The 14921-nt window shown below is 40.9% G+C and overlaps 2 protein-coding genes across 4 annotated transcripts in view; both read left to right on the top strand.

The window, feature by feature from the left end:
• Window positions 1-10960, top strand: part of TBC1D2B (TBC1 domain family member 2B) — a 39613-nt gene extending 28653 nt beyond the window's left edge. The window contains exons 12-14 of one of the 2 annotated variants that reach the window (XM_084293096.1): window positions 627-748; window positions 3681-3916; window positions 10842-10960. In XM_084293096.1, the coding sequence (XP_084149222.1) occupies window positions 627-748; window positions 3681-3876 (318 nt within the window). In that variant the 3' untranslated portion in view covers window positions 3877-3916; window positions 10842-10960. Of the gene's footprint in view, window positions 1-626; window positions 749-3680; window positions 4223-10841 lie in introns of those variants that run through there. The other variant, XM_084293095.1, reaches the window with a different exon arrangement.
• Window positions 10961-11556: 596 nt separating this feature from the next.
• DAPK2 (death associated protein kinase 2) overlaps window positions 11557-14921 on the top strand; it is a 40300-nt gene continuing 36935 nt past the window's right edge. The window contains exon 1 of one of the 2 annotated variants that reach the window (XM_084293347.1): window positions 11557-11674. The gene's annotated coding sequence lies outside the window, so the exon portion shown is untranslated. The remainder of the gene's footprint in view (window positions 11675-14921) is intronic. The other variant, XM_084293346.1, reaches the window with a different exon arrangement.

Below are 14921 nucleotides of genomic sequence, written 5' to 3'. Positions count from 1 at the left end.
CGCAGTGGTATTTTGTGAAGGCAGCTCTGCACAGACAAATTTAAAACTTCCTGAAGCATTTTCAGAACAAAGTAATGCTTTTTCCAGCTCATGACAAAGTTTATTGACAAGCTGGTATCAAACTCCTACTGCATCAGTCCCCCAACATGTTGGGAAAATGGCACTGGAAAACAACTTGTTAACTAATAAGCAAGACTTAATTTTATCTCTGCAGTAATTTAGTAGTGTATTCAGCAGTCTTTACAACTTCGAATTATGAAATCAAAACTTCAGAGTTTATATACTGTAAACCCAATATTGTATCCTGGATTGAACTGCAGAATGCCTTGTATTGGTTACAGGCTGTAACAGATGTTTTGGGCAGCTCTTGGAAATGAGGGATAGATCAGGCAGGAGATACGGAGGTATGATTAGATAGCTTAAATGCAAGCTGTAGGAGAAGTAATACTATATGTAATATAGTATAATAATATAGTATATGTATAATATTTTATATATTGTATATACTATAATAATATAATAGCTAAAAGCAGAATGCGCTGATTCTTAAATTTGTATCAAACATTGATAAAAACGTATGTATCAATGTTTGATACAAAGAATCAAACATTATATTTGTTTATCAGGTAATATTCCGATTTGCCCTGGCACTCTTTAAGTACAAAGAAGAAGAAATCCTAAAACTACAAGATTCGATGTCCATTTTCAAGTACCTTCGGTATTTCACACGTACTATACTTGATGCTAGGTGAGTAATTCACACATGCACTTGAAAGACCTGTGGTGAGGCATGGGAGAAGTTGTCTTTTTTTTTTTTTTTTGGGGGGGGGTTGTCTGGTTGGTGGTTTTTAATCTGAACCTAAATTTTGATATAAAACAACTGGAGATGAAACTAATTGCTAACACTTCTCACGAACAGTTGATCTAGCATCATATTCAAACACTGTGAATGATTAGGTTTCATGATATATAAAAGGAGAGGTGACAAAAACAGAAGTGAATGGGTAATTGTAGTTGTTTTGAGGGGGTGGTTTTGATTACTTAGCCAGGTTGGTATTGTTTAGCAGTTGTATAATGGTAGTAAAATTTAAGAAGCTCAGCCATGAGTAAAAAGTCTCACCCTGCATTGTGGATACAACTTAAGTTGTAAATGCTTTATAGTAAATAAAAGCACATCTTGGCTCAAATATTAAAAGCGTGAACTGGGTCCTGCTAGAATTAGATCTGTTACGTACTGCTAATATATAGGTTAATGCCATGCAACTCGCTGATTTTAAGAACGTTAAAGGAGACATAAAATACCAGTTATATACTCCTCTGTTCCTCAGTCCTTGCCTAGGAACTAAGGTTCTCATCAGTGATGGTATAATGTTTTAAGTTCCTGGTTTTAGGAGTGCAGAGCAGCAGATTGAAATGAAAAAGAGGTCATGATGGGTTACGTTTAATGCTGGAAGAAAAAAGAATTACATAGATACTAAGACTTGCTGATTTTGAATTCAATATAAAATAATATATTGGAATCCAAGGCATTGTTTTTACCATAATAAATTCCAGACAGAATTATGGTTATATTTTTGTCTCCTACTTTTAAGAGCTATTTACTATTCTTAATTCTTGACTTGCAGTTTTAACTGGAACAATGTAAAACTGAATAATCTCGTTCTTAGCTTAAAAAGGATTGCTGGGACTGATGCAGGGAGAATATTCTGCACCTGCTTTAGATGGTGAAAGTCTTGGTAACAGCTGCTGCTTTCTCTGCTGAAACGTCTGTGAAAACTCTTGAGGGAGAGTAGCATGGTGCTTGGTATTTTAGCATTCCCTCTTTGATTTGAAAAATGCTGAGCACTTGTTGTACTCAACCATTTGTGACTGACGAAATGCTGACTGTGCTTCCAAATCTGGAAGGGACAGAAAAGTATGTTTTTGGTTTTGGGAAGTTTGTTTTTTGTTTTAAAAACAAAACAATAAATAAAACCTTTTTTTTTTTTTTAAAAAAAAAAAAAAAAGAAACTCAGATTTGTGGATATTTTAAGAATATATCATATAATCAAATGAATAATATGTATCCCAGCAGCACCATGAATAACTAAAAGTTGGAAAATGTGATGGAGGAGTCAGAACTTTAGATTTGTTTTTCCTTTCTTCTTACTGTTATGTAAAGCATGTGATGATTTCTCTCTCCTCTATAAAATATCTGGTGCTGAGATATCTTTAAAGTATCTGTAACATTGTTCAGGTAAGGCCAGAATTGAGTGCATCGAAAGTGTATATAGTGCAAATATATGTTATGAAGTAAATCCTTGCTTTCATGGGATTTTAGAAGTCAAAGTTACAAGGATGGTGTAGTGGCGTGTAGTGCCACCTAGGGGATATTAACTTCCATGTCAGAACTGATTTGTGTGATCATACTGTAAAATTATTCAAACCAACTTGTCTCTTATTCTACCTTTTTTTTGTGCAAGTTTTACCACATCAAAATTTAAACAGTACAGAAATGTGTAGAATTATGTCTGATACTGATACGGACAAAAAAATCATCCTGTAGAAGAGAAATTCCGAAAGACTATTTTTATAGAACTCATGAATATACTCAATAAGTTAGAAACAGTGCAAAATAATTTGTAAGTTTAAGCTCTCTAATGGAGAAAAGTATATACCAAAATGCAGATAAGCATACTTCATGTTATAGGACATCATAGGCTGTGTATTTACCTAGTGGTTTTTTTTTTACAGGTGATAATTGTTTTCCATATGCACGCAGGTAGAGAGGCTGTTGGAGTATACTCTGTTCATAAATAGCAGGAAATGATTGTTTCTTACCCAAAAATACAAACCTAGGGAGAGCTTACTCTTAAATAAACTGTCCAAATAAATTATCAGCTGAAACCTAATACTAAGACAATGAAACTAGACTAAGTTTAACTCCAGTTCCCCTTTTTCCTTCAGTAAGTAGTAAGAACTTGTTTAGGTGCAGATCAACAGTAATCAAATAATGAACTGTATCTTTGGACTGATAAGGCAGATCAGTGACTACTTTCATTGTGACTGTATGATGGGACACCATAGCATGTCTCTGGAAGAGCTCTTCTGGTGCCTTGCTGTGTGATCTGACTAGCTTGAGCTGCCACTAGCTCAGATCTCTGCTCCATCCAGCAAAAGTCCTGAGCTTTATCACTGTATCACAGTTTGTCTTTAACGTATTTTGTGCTATCCTTGTTTTCACCTGTACCATCCCAGGCTTTATCTGGTCTCTTGCACCACTTCATTATCATGGATAAGCTGAGAGATGACTGTCCTGGGGTTGAATGAGCTTTCCAGTGTATAACCGGGTATCTGGATGTACCGTGTATTCAACCTAGCCAATGAAGATCCGAATAGCCAAGCTTACGTCTTCTATTCAGTGTTGTCAGGAACTTTAACTGTTATAGTTGTATATAGAGTTTGCAGGTGGCTTTGAGGACTGGTGAGCGTTTCAGAACATGTTACCACTTGAAGTAACTAAAACTGAGTACTTCATAGAACTTGTTTTCAATCCTGATAACATCTGAGATCTGTCAGGTACGTGAAGGAAAATAGAGATGTCAGTCACATGATAGATACTGATGCTACTGAGGTACAAAACTGATTTTAAAAGATTCTAAATGTGAATGATTATTGTGTTATGTTGTATAATCTTACAGGAAACTGACTGGTATTGCTTTTGGAGACCTGAATCCTTTTCCATTACGTCAGATCAGGAACCGAAGGACCTATCACCTGGAGAAAGTACGTCTTGAACTAACTGAACTTGAAGCCATTCGTGAGGATTTCCTGCGTGAACGAGAGACCTGTGTAGAAAAAAGAGACCTTATTAGTGATGATGAGGAGGATAGTTGAAACTACTCAACATAAACTTTTCTTTGGGATCGTGACCAAAGTGAGTTAACCTCCAAAACACTTTATTAATCCTATCAAACCGAATGTAAACTAGTTGCTTTTGGAAATATGCAGGACAAATTTCCAAACCCCAGCACTTTCAGATATATGGCATTGTATGGAGGCCGAATACTTTTGTTTACATTTATGTTCATGGAAATGTATGTAGGGCACTTAATATCTGTCTCAGTTCAGTCATACAGCTGAACTGCTGAAACAACAATTGACAGTTGTTTTCATGCAGCACATTTAGTATCTATATGTGAAACAGTAGTAACAAAAGCCTGCACTCTGTTTACTACATTCATTGCCAAGCTTCTGTATCTGTTTGACTGTAAGCATGTTTTTTATAGAGCAGGTTCAGTGTGGGTGGGTTTTCAGTTTTGGATTGGCTCAATAAATAATTTTATTTCTATTCACTGTTTTTCTGATGGCTGTCTCAAAAAAGCCACACCTAAAACCCAGCTGTTATGGAATAAGAATGGAGCTTGCTACAGGAGTACTATGTATTAGTTCTGTATCCACTGAAGGTATTTTTTTCCATTATTTTGAGTTGAAATCACTCTTCCTATTTAGGGCTTCAAGTCCTGATCTTTAAAAAGAAATATAACATTTTGTCTGCATGATTGTATAGCTATTATGTAGTAGTGATAGAGATTAAAGACAAGTGAGTATTTATCAGTCAATCAAAGGAGCCTAAAGGCCACAGCATGCACGTATAAATTTAAGATACTTTTTCCAGTGGAAAAATTAAAGATTCTCTTAACATACTCGGGTTTGCTGTGAATGTTAAGTGCACATGCTTCAAGACATCTGGAAGGAAACGGTTGCAACGTTATGGAAATGTCAGTGGAGGCGATGCTTGCTTGTGACTACCAGTACTCTTAAATGGTTCTGAGGATGAGGAGGCTTTTTGCCTTTTTTTTTGTTTGTTGGTTTGGTTTTGTTTTGCTGGTTATTCACTGAACTCTTGCAATGTTCCTCCTTGAGTTGTTGGATCTTGAGTTACAACCTTGAGTTGTTGTTAGATTGACTTAGATGTTGTCTCTGAACAGATGATGATAAAACTAACATTCAAAATAGGTCAGCTCTTGGGGAGTGGTTAATTAGCAAAAAATTAAACTTGTGGTCAGGAATGGTCCAAGTGCATGAAGCTTCTACTCTGTTCTCAGAAGACCAACAAGTAGAATTTGTATGACAGGTACACTTGTGTAAACATTTTAGAAAATCCAAGTGTGTGCGGGGAGAAATCCAGCTTCTTTTTCACAGCACTTTTTTAAGGGATGTATTTATAGGCTTCTCTAAGCATATTATTAATCAATTTATCTGAGAGGGAAATACTTAGAGAGGTGAAAAGTAATTTAGAGGACTTCCTTAGATATATACTGTATGCCTTTTCCTGTATAATGTATAACTTCAAATTAGCCAACAAATCCTTGCCAGTGAGGGACACATGGTATGATCATCTTGATTTGTATGACATGTATCTTGTAAAATGTCCCCTACCTTGTCTTTTGTAAGTGGTAGTTTTTTGGTTCTTTTTCCTAGTTACTCTTGGTTGTTTACTTGAACTTGTTAGGCAGGGTTTTTTCATATTATTGCATGTACTGTATTCATTTTTTTAACTTACAATCAGTATTTGAATATAAAAATGGGACCAGCTTTTCTAATTTTCTAGTTATGCTGACTTTGTTTTGAAAGAGCTGGTCTCTAAATGGGTCTATAATGTCCAATTTTTTTCTTTTCATCGTGTTTTCAAGTGTTAAATGAAAACTTCTAACTTGAAGATCTCCCTTCCTTTGTCAACAGTTGAAATGCTAAGGTGAAGAACTTAGAAATATGTACCTTAGTCTCCTACAAGTCTACTAGTACAAAGTTTTGAGTCTTCAGTTAGAACTAGATCTATGACTTTAGGAGATGTTTTCATACAGAATACATCTAAGTCTTTAGGTTGTGAAGCTAAAACTAACTTCAGGGCAACAGTTCAGGAAGATCTGTAGATGACAAAACATGACCTGCAATGTTAACAAGACTTTTTTTTTTTTTTTTTTTTCTTTACAGTTGTGCCGAAGGTTAAATTACCATGTGTATTATTGTGGTTCATTATAAAAGTTGTTACCTGATTGTACAGTAAAATTAAGTAGCTCTGTTTCTTATTCCATTATGTGAATCTAAAACATGAATAGTAGGAAATCATGCAAATCATGCTGTCTCTGGGTATTTTGTTAGCCTTCAATTATGAAATGAGTTGGTGTTAATTTACTGAAGTTCCTAGCAAGATGTTGACTTCATTTTGTTAATAATCATTGATGCCTTAGTTAAAAGGTCAAAAAATTTGAAGAGACATCTAACCTATGACTGCTAGAAATCCATGTAGAACAAAAATGAGACAAATGCAGCAGGTAGCAACTTCAAGGGAAGCTTTCCTCACTGTTACAAATGTCTTTAGGCAAACACTAGTTTTCTACTGGTGCTTAATTTGGTGATTTTGAGGAGCAGTAACTAGTTAGGGATACGCAGGATATACAACCAGTATTTAAACCAAATGAAATCAAACAAAAATACAGTGTGACTTGTCAGCCTTGCAAAAGCTGAACTGTGTAGATACCAGGTGCTCACAATTTGGGGAGAACTTCCAAAACAGTATATGAGGATTAAACATCCATACCAGCCACTTAGGAGGAAATTGACCTGTTAATGCAAATGAAGGCTGCAGAGTTTTTTTTAATCTCCAAGATCATGCACGTGTGCAGAATTTCTTAGGTATGGTTCCCAGTATGTTATAAAAACCAAACTGCTAATGTGATTATTGCAGAATATTTCTCCATCTTTGTATGCTTATGCATGACTTTCAGTGAAATTTCTGGTTACTTGGTTAAAAATGTTCTGTTACCTTTTATTAAATAGGCAGAAGTTTGGTGCACAATACCTCTAGCTATTAAGTCTTCGTAGTATTTCAGCTTTACTTGGACATGTATATAGGTAGTGTTATCATCAAGTGTTACCAGATTTTTTAACCAGATATGTAATGAATAAAAATATTTCATTGCCCTTTAGGTGTTTTCTGTGACAGATATGCACCTTGCCCTCAGTCATTGAAACATGGTAAGACATTTCAGCAGAAAGGGAAAGATTTTTGCTCCTTAAGACATCGAGAATAAATGAATGGTTCTACACTTGGTAAACTGAGTTGTTTGTTCAGTCATGCTTAAGTGAGAAATGGAAAAAGAGTCACTTTATTTCACTAAATTGTGTAGCTGTTTTGCTGAATCTTCCCTTAAGTGCCATGTTGGAAATAAGCAATATGCGGTACAAGAAATTTGAATCACAAAACATAAGTGATGTTATTTTTGTAAAAAAAAAAAAAAAATAATAATAATAATAATAAAAAAAGTTGTGAGAAAAAAAAAATAAATTGTTTACTTTGCATTACAGCTTGCTCTGGTTCTTCTTTTTTCATAACAGATGGAATAACTGCAGGTGCCATCAGAACAAATCCCTAGTAAAGCAAGTGTTTTTGTCTGATAATGTGATTTCAGAGAGTATAGAGGAACAAACATGCAAATTTGGCTTTGAAGCATGAAGATGTGAACTATAGATGTTTAGCATGCAGGTGATGCTGTCTGGGTAAACTTGTGATTGGTTTCCTTAGTTTCTGGGAGGGATGGGAGAAGAAAATTAACTTTCCATGAGTCCTTACAGGGAACAGACTTCCTAAGAAACCTGAATATTTGTACAGTATCTCCTAACGCAGCCTCTTTAGCAGAATGCTCTTGTCCTGTAGCTCTGCTACAGGATGGCAAGCTGTTAAGAGTAGGTATTGGCACAGCTGGGAATCTGTTCAAAGTTTTCTTGCACAATAGGATAGAGAGCAGCAACTGAGGAAAAAATGACTCGGGCCTAAAGAGAACCTCCTGTCCTGTATACTGAAAGTTTTAAGTCTGAGGAATAAACAGAAAATTCTGGAAAGAGAATGCATGGTGGGGAGCAAGATCTGTCTTGGACACTTTGCATATTTAGTATGAGCAGGTTGTGTTGTCCCAGCAGCTGCTGGGGCCTGTTGAAGAACAGCTGAGGCTACTGTTTCCTCCTTGGGACTGAGCTCAAGACATTTGTTCTCAACGGAATTGCAACAAGAATGCAAGTGCAGTTGCTGATAAATGTTAAGAGACTTATTCCTGAGAAATACATTATTTTAGCAAGGATAAATAGAGCTGATCCAGTCTAACCTGAGAGCAGATATCTGCAAAATCTTGTTCTCCATTCAGAGTAACTCAGAGATGTGGAGAACATGCTGATGTCTGCTGGTGTTGTATTATAGTATATCAGGTATTCACTCTGTGGGATTTTCAGAAGTGCTAAACATAGGTTCCTTATCTGCAGCTCCTTGACCTCACTGGAAGCAGAATCCATGTAGTGCTGAGGCTTTAAGATTTCCCACACATGAAGGCTGTGAAGTATATTCACTGAGATAGTGCAAAGGAAGGGTGTGCTCTGCCTTGGAAGCTTTCCCCCTGGTAAAGAAGGTAAAAGGTTCAATCACGAAGAAGTTAGTAGAATGGTGTTTTGTCATGATACTGTGCTGTACTCCTCTACAATTCTATATATCTGACAGCCAACTCTGCGCTGTCAACATGACTAGCTTTTCAGAGGAAGGACTAGACTGGTAAGCACAACTCAGGAATATGTGCTGAAGATTTAAAAAAAAAAAAAAAAAAAAAAAAGCAAGCAGTTATTAAAGCAGTTATTTAATAAGAAAACTGCCTGTTGTAGAGAAGTAAATAGGGTAATTAAAACTTTCAACATTAGAATACAGATGAGGAAATTAACAAGACTTTGGCCTTAATTCAGTTGCACCTAGTCTTGAATGATTACATTGTGCCTCTGTGTTTCAAGTAAGGTGTACTTTATGTATGTACAAAAGTTATATATTTTTTGCAGTGAGATGCCTCTAAGACTTGATGTTTGAGCTGATGAACTGACTCGATGCCTTCAGGCACCATGATTGGTGATTAAACCATGAAAATATTCTGTTTACCTGTTTTTGTAAAGGCAAGTGGTGTTTTTTCTGGTGTTTACCCATGGGACATCCCCGTGGAAAAGTAAAGTATGGGCTTCATTCTTCATTATTTTCTAAAAGAGACTGGTAAATACATGGCTAGCAGACATTATGGTGTTTATCTTCAGAATTCACTGACTTACCAGGTTGCTTGTGCTGCCTGCTTTGGAAGCTACTCAGGTTTGACTTTTCCTGCTTAATCTTGTCCTTTATGCATATGAAGTCTTTTGCCCTGATTGCCAGAGATGATACAAAGAAATCTGAGTTAAAATGTTCTAAAGGAAACTGAACAACTAAACCAGGTGAGAGCAATTTCTTATTTATGCAGAACCTATATTCTTGCCTGTAAATCCTGTGGGTACAGTATTGGGGGTGAGATTCCATCTACCCTTGTGTTTTGGGAGACCTTGTAGGGCTGGTCAGTAGAAACTAAATTCAAAGAGGGTTATTCAGGGACTAGGGAGAGGTTGTCCTGATTTCAAAAGTGTCTGTGGCCTGTCAGGGCAAACTGTTGTTTTTTCCCTTTGTAGCTATGAGCAAACAAAAGAAGCAGCCTTCCTTGTGTGCCCTTTTCTCTGAGATTTTTGTAGGAGTACTGATATGACTTGCATGTGATCATACCACATTGTAGAACTAAAGGTGAGGAATGAAGTCTCTTTATTTCCTGTTTCAATTCATTCTGATGGCATTTGAAACCTTTACTATTGCTCCCATTTCCTGTCCTCCACCCTCTGTAATATCAGACACAGCTACTTTCCTTTCTGATTTGGGAGAACTGGGTGGAACTCCTGGGCTGTGGAGCAGGGGCACAGTTCAGTCTGGTTGACTTGAAGTCTGAAGCCAAGTTTCTAACTGTGATAATAAAAAGCACAGCATTTAGGCTTTTGCCTAATATAAAATTATTTTGAAATTCATTATATCATCTTAGCAATGTTTTGCAATGGAAACGGGCCACCTGTTTATGCATAATTTACTATAGCTTTGCTTTATCTTAACTGCATACAGAACTGTAAGTAAAGGCGGCCTTTGTATTAAAAGCATTTATGTTCAGTCTGTAAGGTGTGAAAAATACCACGATGGCTCATTAACAAATGTTGGATATTAACTTGCCTGAAATAAATGTAAGGAGACCATACAGTATTTATCACAATTACTGTCTGCTGAAAAGAGAGAGAAAATCCAGTTTTACAGGTCTGGGAAATGTCTTTAAGACAGGAGAATAAACAAATGAAGGATGTAGTTCTCAAAATTTCGTCTAGGGCAACTTGGCCAGCAGTATGGCAGCTGGTTGTTATAGTAGCATGCTAATTTGTTTTGAGTTGCACAGTGAAGACTGGTCACTCTGAATCCCAGTGTTTTCTTGAAACAGAAAAGTTCACTTGGTGACTTTGAATTTTAGGCCACACATAAAACGATGTAACCTTGTATTTAGGCTTGTATAGAATATAGGAGAAGATTCCTTTCTCATTAGAGTTTCTCTGTAATTAATTCATCTCTTTGGTATTAATTCCTTGTTATTCTTTTCTTGTATTCTGAACCTACTTAAAGCAAAGGAAATCAGGTCTGACACCTGAAATATTCCCAAACCAGTTTGGGAGAACTGTCATAGTCTGGAAGGTTATATAAGGACTTACATCTCAAGTGTGGGAATACAAATACAAGGCTGTCGAATTCTGGGATTATATGTGCCGCTCGCATGCAACACGTTCTTATCAAAATAGTCTTGTTCAAGCCATGTCAGGAACCATTACATTTTTTGCACGTGTCCTTGGTTAAACTTTGTTATCATTGCAGAGTAACTCAGCTCGCCCACTGATGAAATGGAGCACAACTGAATAAACAAGTGAGGACAATGTTTGTTTTTCAGATCCAGGGCTTGCTGATTTCTGAAGTAGCTTGCATTGTTGTGTAGTGCTGCTGAAAGCTGGAACAACGTGAGCTATTTACTTAACCTTGGACCAATTGCTACCCCAACGGAGAAGGAGGGCGAGACACCTTGCAAGCAACCGGTGCCGTTTCGGCGGTGATGCCTTGGGCTCTTGGGACTTCCTGGAGCAGAAATCCTGCTGGGCAGCACTCGCTGCGGGGGCTCTGGTCCTGGCCCCCGCTATTCCTCCGTGAGTCAGGTGCGAGCCCTGCGTGTGCAGCGTGGGCTGTAAGAGCAGGGCCCTTACCTGGGGGCGCACGGGGAAGGTGGGGCTCAGCTCCCTGCATAACTGCCTGCGTGGGGCTCCGGAGCCTCCCCGCTCGCTTTCCTTCCTCCCTGCGGTGCCCTGTGCCCCCAGCCCCGGTGCCGGTGAGCCTGGCGGGGTCCCAGCCCCCCGGCCTGGTGCCGTGAGGAGCCGGGGGGTGCAGCGGGGCCGTGCGGGCACACCTCGTCCCCCTTCCGCAGCCCGAGGCGCTGCGCTGAGCCGGCGGCGCCCCCGGCCCCAGCTGGCCCCGTGTCTTGGCGGCTCCCGGCCGCAGCCCGGCTTCCCCGGGCCCGTGAGGGGGCGCCGCGGCTCCCCGCGGCGGGGTGCGGGGCCCGGCCCGGCCCTCCCGTCCCCTCCCCTCCCCTCCCCTCCTCTCCCCTCCCTCACGCCCAGGGGCGGGCGCCCGGCACGGCCCCGGCGGCTTCTCCCGGTGAGCGGCGCCCGCGCCGCCCCCTCAGCCCCCTCAGCCTCGGCCCTGAGGAGCCCCGCGGAGGGGCCGCGCCCGGCGGTAAGTGGGTGCCCGCAGCCCCCGGCGGCGTCCTTCCCTTTCTTTCCCTTCCCTTCCCCTCCCCACCTCCCCAGCCGTCCCTTCCCCGGCAGCTTCAGCGCTGTCCCCGCTCCGCGGCGGGGCTCGGGGGCTGAAGTGAGGCGGCTGCGGAGCCCGTCGGGGCTGCCCGCGGCTCGGGCTGCTGCTCGGCCCTCCCCTCAGCCTCGGGTGCTTGGAGGGCTTCGGTGGTTTCCACCCGCGGCTGTCAGCACGGGCGCAGGCAGCTCCCCGCATCATCTCAGCAAGCAGCAGCTTTCGGTTGTCCCTCAGCAGGTCCCACAAAGGCTGGGGAGCGAAGCAGGTTCAGAAGCACCCCCTTTGTGTGAGCTGCGTGGATGGCTGGTCACGCCTCAGCTTACTGATGCCCTTGTGCACATGCCGTGCAGCTCCCAGTTATCTGTAGATTCCATCCCGTCTTTTCCCTAAGAAGGTTTCAGGCAGGATCTGTGGGGTTTCTGAAGCCGAGCCCCTCTGGGCAGCGCAAGCACAGCACGGTGCCTGGCCCGCATCCTTCTAGGGACAGCCAAGAGCGAAGGTGTGAACGGGAGGGTGGAAGCGTGCGGCAGCTGCTGCTTTGGCTGATCAGTCATGGTAGACAGAGCAAGGGGCTCTTAAGCCATGAGCACCAGCTGCAAAAGGCCCCAGAGTGGCGTGCTCACCTACTTAACATCTGTAGGAAGATGGAGGAAAGCTCAACTGTGATCTTCTGGGGATCATAACCTACTGAAACATCAGTGGGTTTCAAACTTTCCTATGCCCGCCCTTCGTCTCTGCGTAAGAAAAAGTTGCAGGTAGCATGAGCCTGATCACAGCTTGGGGTCAGCAATGTTTCTGTTCTGCAGTCATAATCCTTGAAGGCGCCACAGGGGCGGGGAGTAGGGGCCCCGATGTTGCGCCAACATGCCGGGCATTGCGGGCTTTCCCCGTGCCCTGGCTGAGGCGTTCACACCAAGCTCATCGCTCAAGCACGCGAGGGCCTTGGGATCAGTTACAGCAGCGGCCCTCACAGCTAGCTGCCTGCTGCTGAGCTGTAATTAGCCACAGAGCTAATGCGTTTGGTGCGTACCCTTGAAATGGAGGCTTGGAAACGCAGTCTTTGGTTGTTCAGCACACAGATAATTACTGCAGGGTAAACCTGGGAGGTCAGAAAGGCATCCCTTGAGAGTTGTGTCTACAGCACTGATTCTATAATGAGACTGTGGCCAAACTGATTGCTCAGATGTTTGCTGCGTTTTGTGTCCATTATAGGCACGCAGGTAATAACAGCTGCCTGAATTTTCCAACAGAAGAGAATTTGGACTACTGTTGCTTTCTGACTGGAAAAATGTTAGGTGAAAATAAAGATTTGTGGAAATTAGTACCATTGTGTAATTGTGCTGTAAGTCCTTTTATTTGAAAGCAGGGGATAAAAATGACTTGTTTTATGCTCTTGAAATTGTGTAATCTTCTGCAAGATTAAAAAAGAAAAAAAAAATCAGTGGAGATAAGAAGGGTGAAAGAGCAAAACACCTTAATGCTCATAAGTATCTTGGTTAGTTTTAGCATAAAGCATCAAATAAGAAGACTGTATCAATTGATTTTATTTTTTTTAATCTTCATTTGGGCAGTTTTAGTTCTAAATTGTAGTAATTTCTTGCTAGTAAAAAACAGCTTAGAAGGGAAAATGTTTTACTATGGTCTGTTGCAATGCATATCTTGGGTTTTGCTTGAGCATAGCTATTGCTTTGTGAAGAGAAAGCATGCCAGAGAGGATGCTTCTGAGTTTGGCCAAAAGGGGTTAGTGATTCAGTTTGTCAGGTGTATTTGAGAAAGTAAAATTATTCATCTGTTACTTCAGTCACTTGAAACTGGTTTCCAAAATAGCTACAGAAGATAGCTTGAGGAAAAAGTTGGTGACAAGCCAAATGATCCTACAGTTTTGTTCTCACCTCAGATTTCTATAATCTTTCTCTTATTCAGTGGTGGATGAATGTTTATCATGGATTCAACATGTGCAGACCAGTCATTGGTTGTCAAATAATTTGGTGCTAACGGACTGATAATTTACCTGCACAGGAAATACTTTTTTGAAAGAACAAATTATACCTTCCTTTCTTCTGCTTCCCTTGAGATGGATTCTGCCACTGTCTTCAGAATATTAATTTCTTATTCCCACAACATGAGCTGCACTAAAAAAGCACTTCTGTGCTGGAGTAAGAACATCTACATCCTGTGTGCATAAAAGAATGCGTTTAAATCCATACCTTGGATCACACTGGAAAACAGTGATTTCTTAGGGTACATAAGATCTGATTTTATGGTATGACAGAACTTAGGAGCGTGAAGTGATGAGGCAGTAAATGTTTCTGGTGCCAGAAACTGGAACCTGGGAGGTCTGTATTCTATTTCTGGTTTCGCTATGGCTTTGTTACATGGCTGTAGGAAAATAACTTGCATAGTGTTAATAATACCTTGACATCTTGTAATATTTGGGATGTGTAAAAGGTGGAACTATTCTATGAGGTATCGTAATGAAAACACAAGTAATGTGAATGCTGAGTAGCAGCTGGCCTTTGTAGTAAAATGCTCAGCACTAGGAATCCTACAGCAGCGAGACAGAAGAGATGGCCCCAGCGTGGGGTGGTTGAGGGAAAGACATGGCAGGCTCTGGGAGAGAGCACAGAAGGCTACGTCCTCTGCAGAGCTTGTTGCAGGCCTCTTAAAGCTCTAGTCTGGTTCAGAATGACCAAAGTTGATTCCCCCTCCCCCCTTCCAGTTTGAATGAATTCTGGTACAGACCCCAAGGGACCGGAAGGGTCCTTGTATGCGATAGAGGTGTTAGCATAAAAAGTGCATCAGAAAACAAAGTTGATTGTTGCTATTTTCTCTTATCATGAGTGTATGACTGGAATGTATGAATCAATGCGTGTAAATACCTGAGGGGAGGGTGTCAAGGGAATGGAGCCAGACTCTTTTCAGTTGTGCCCAGGGACAGGACGAGAGGCAACGGGCACAAACTTGAAGCACAGGAGGTGCTCAATATGAGGGGGCACTTCTCAACTGCGAGGGTGACGGAGCACTGGGACAGGCTGCCTAGAGAGGTTGTGGAGTCTTCTGCTCTGGACATACCCAAAGCCCGTTTGGGTGCTATCCTACACAGTGTGCTCTGGGTGACCCTGCTTGGCAGGGGGGTTGGACCAGATGACCTCCAGAGGTCCCTTTCACCCTC

The sequence above is a fragment of the Netta rufina genome, assembly GCF_964035555.1.
Source record: "Netta rufina genome assembly, chromosome: 11".
Classification (NCBI taxonomy): Eukaryota; Metazoa; Chordata; class Aves; order Anseriformes; family Anatidae; genus Netta; species Netta rufina.
The sequence above is the reverse complement of the archived record's forward strand: the minus strand, read 5'-3'. Positions and strand labels throughout refer to the sequence as shown.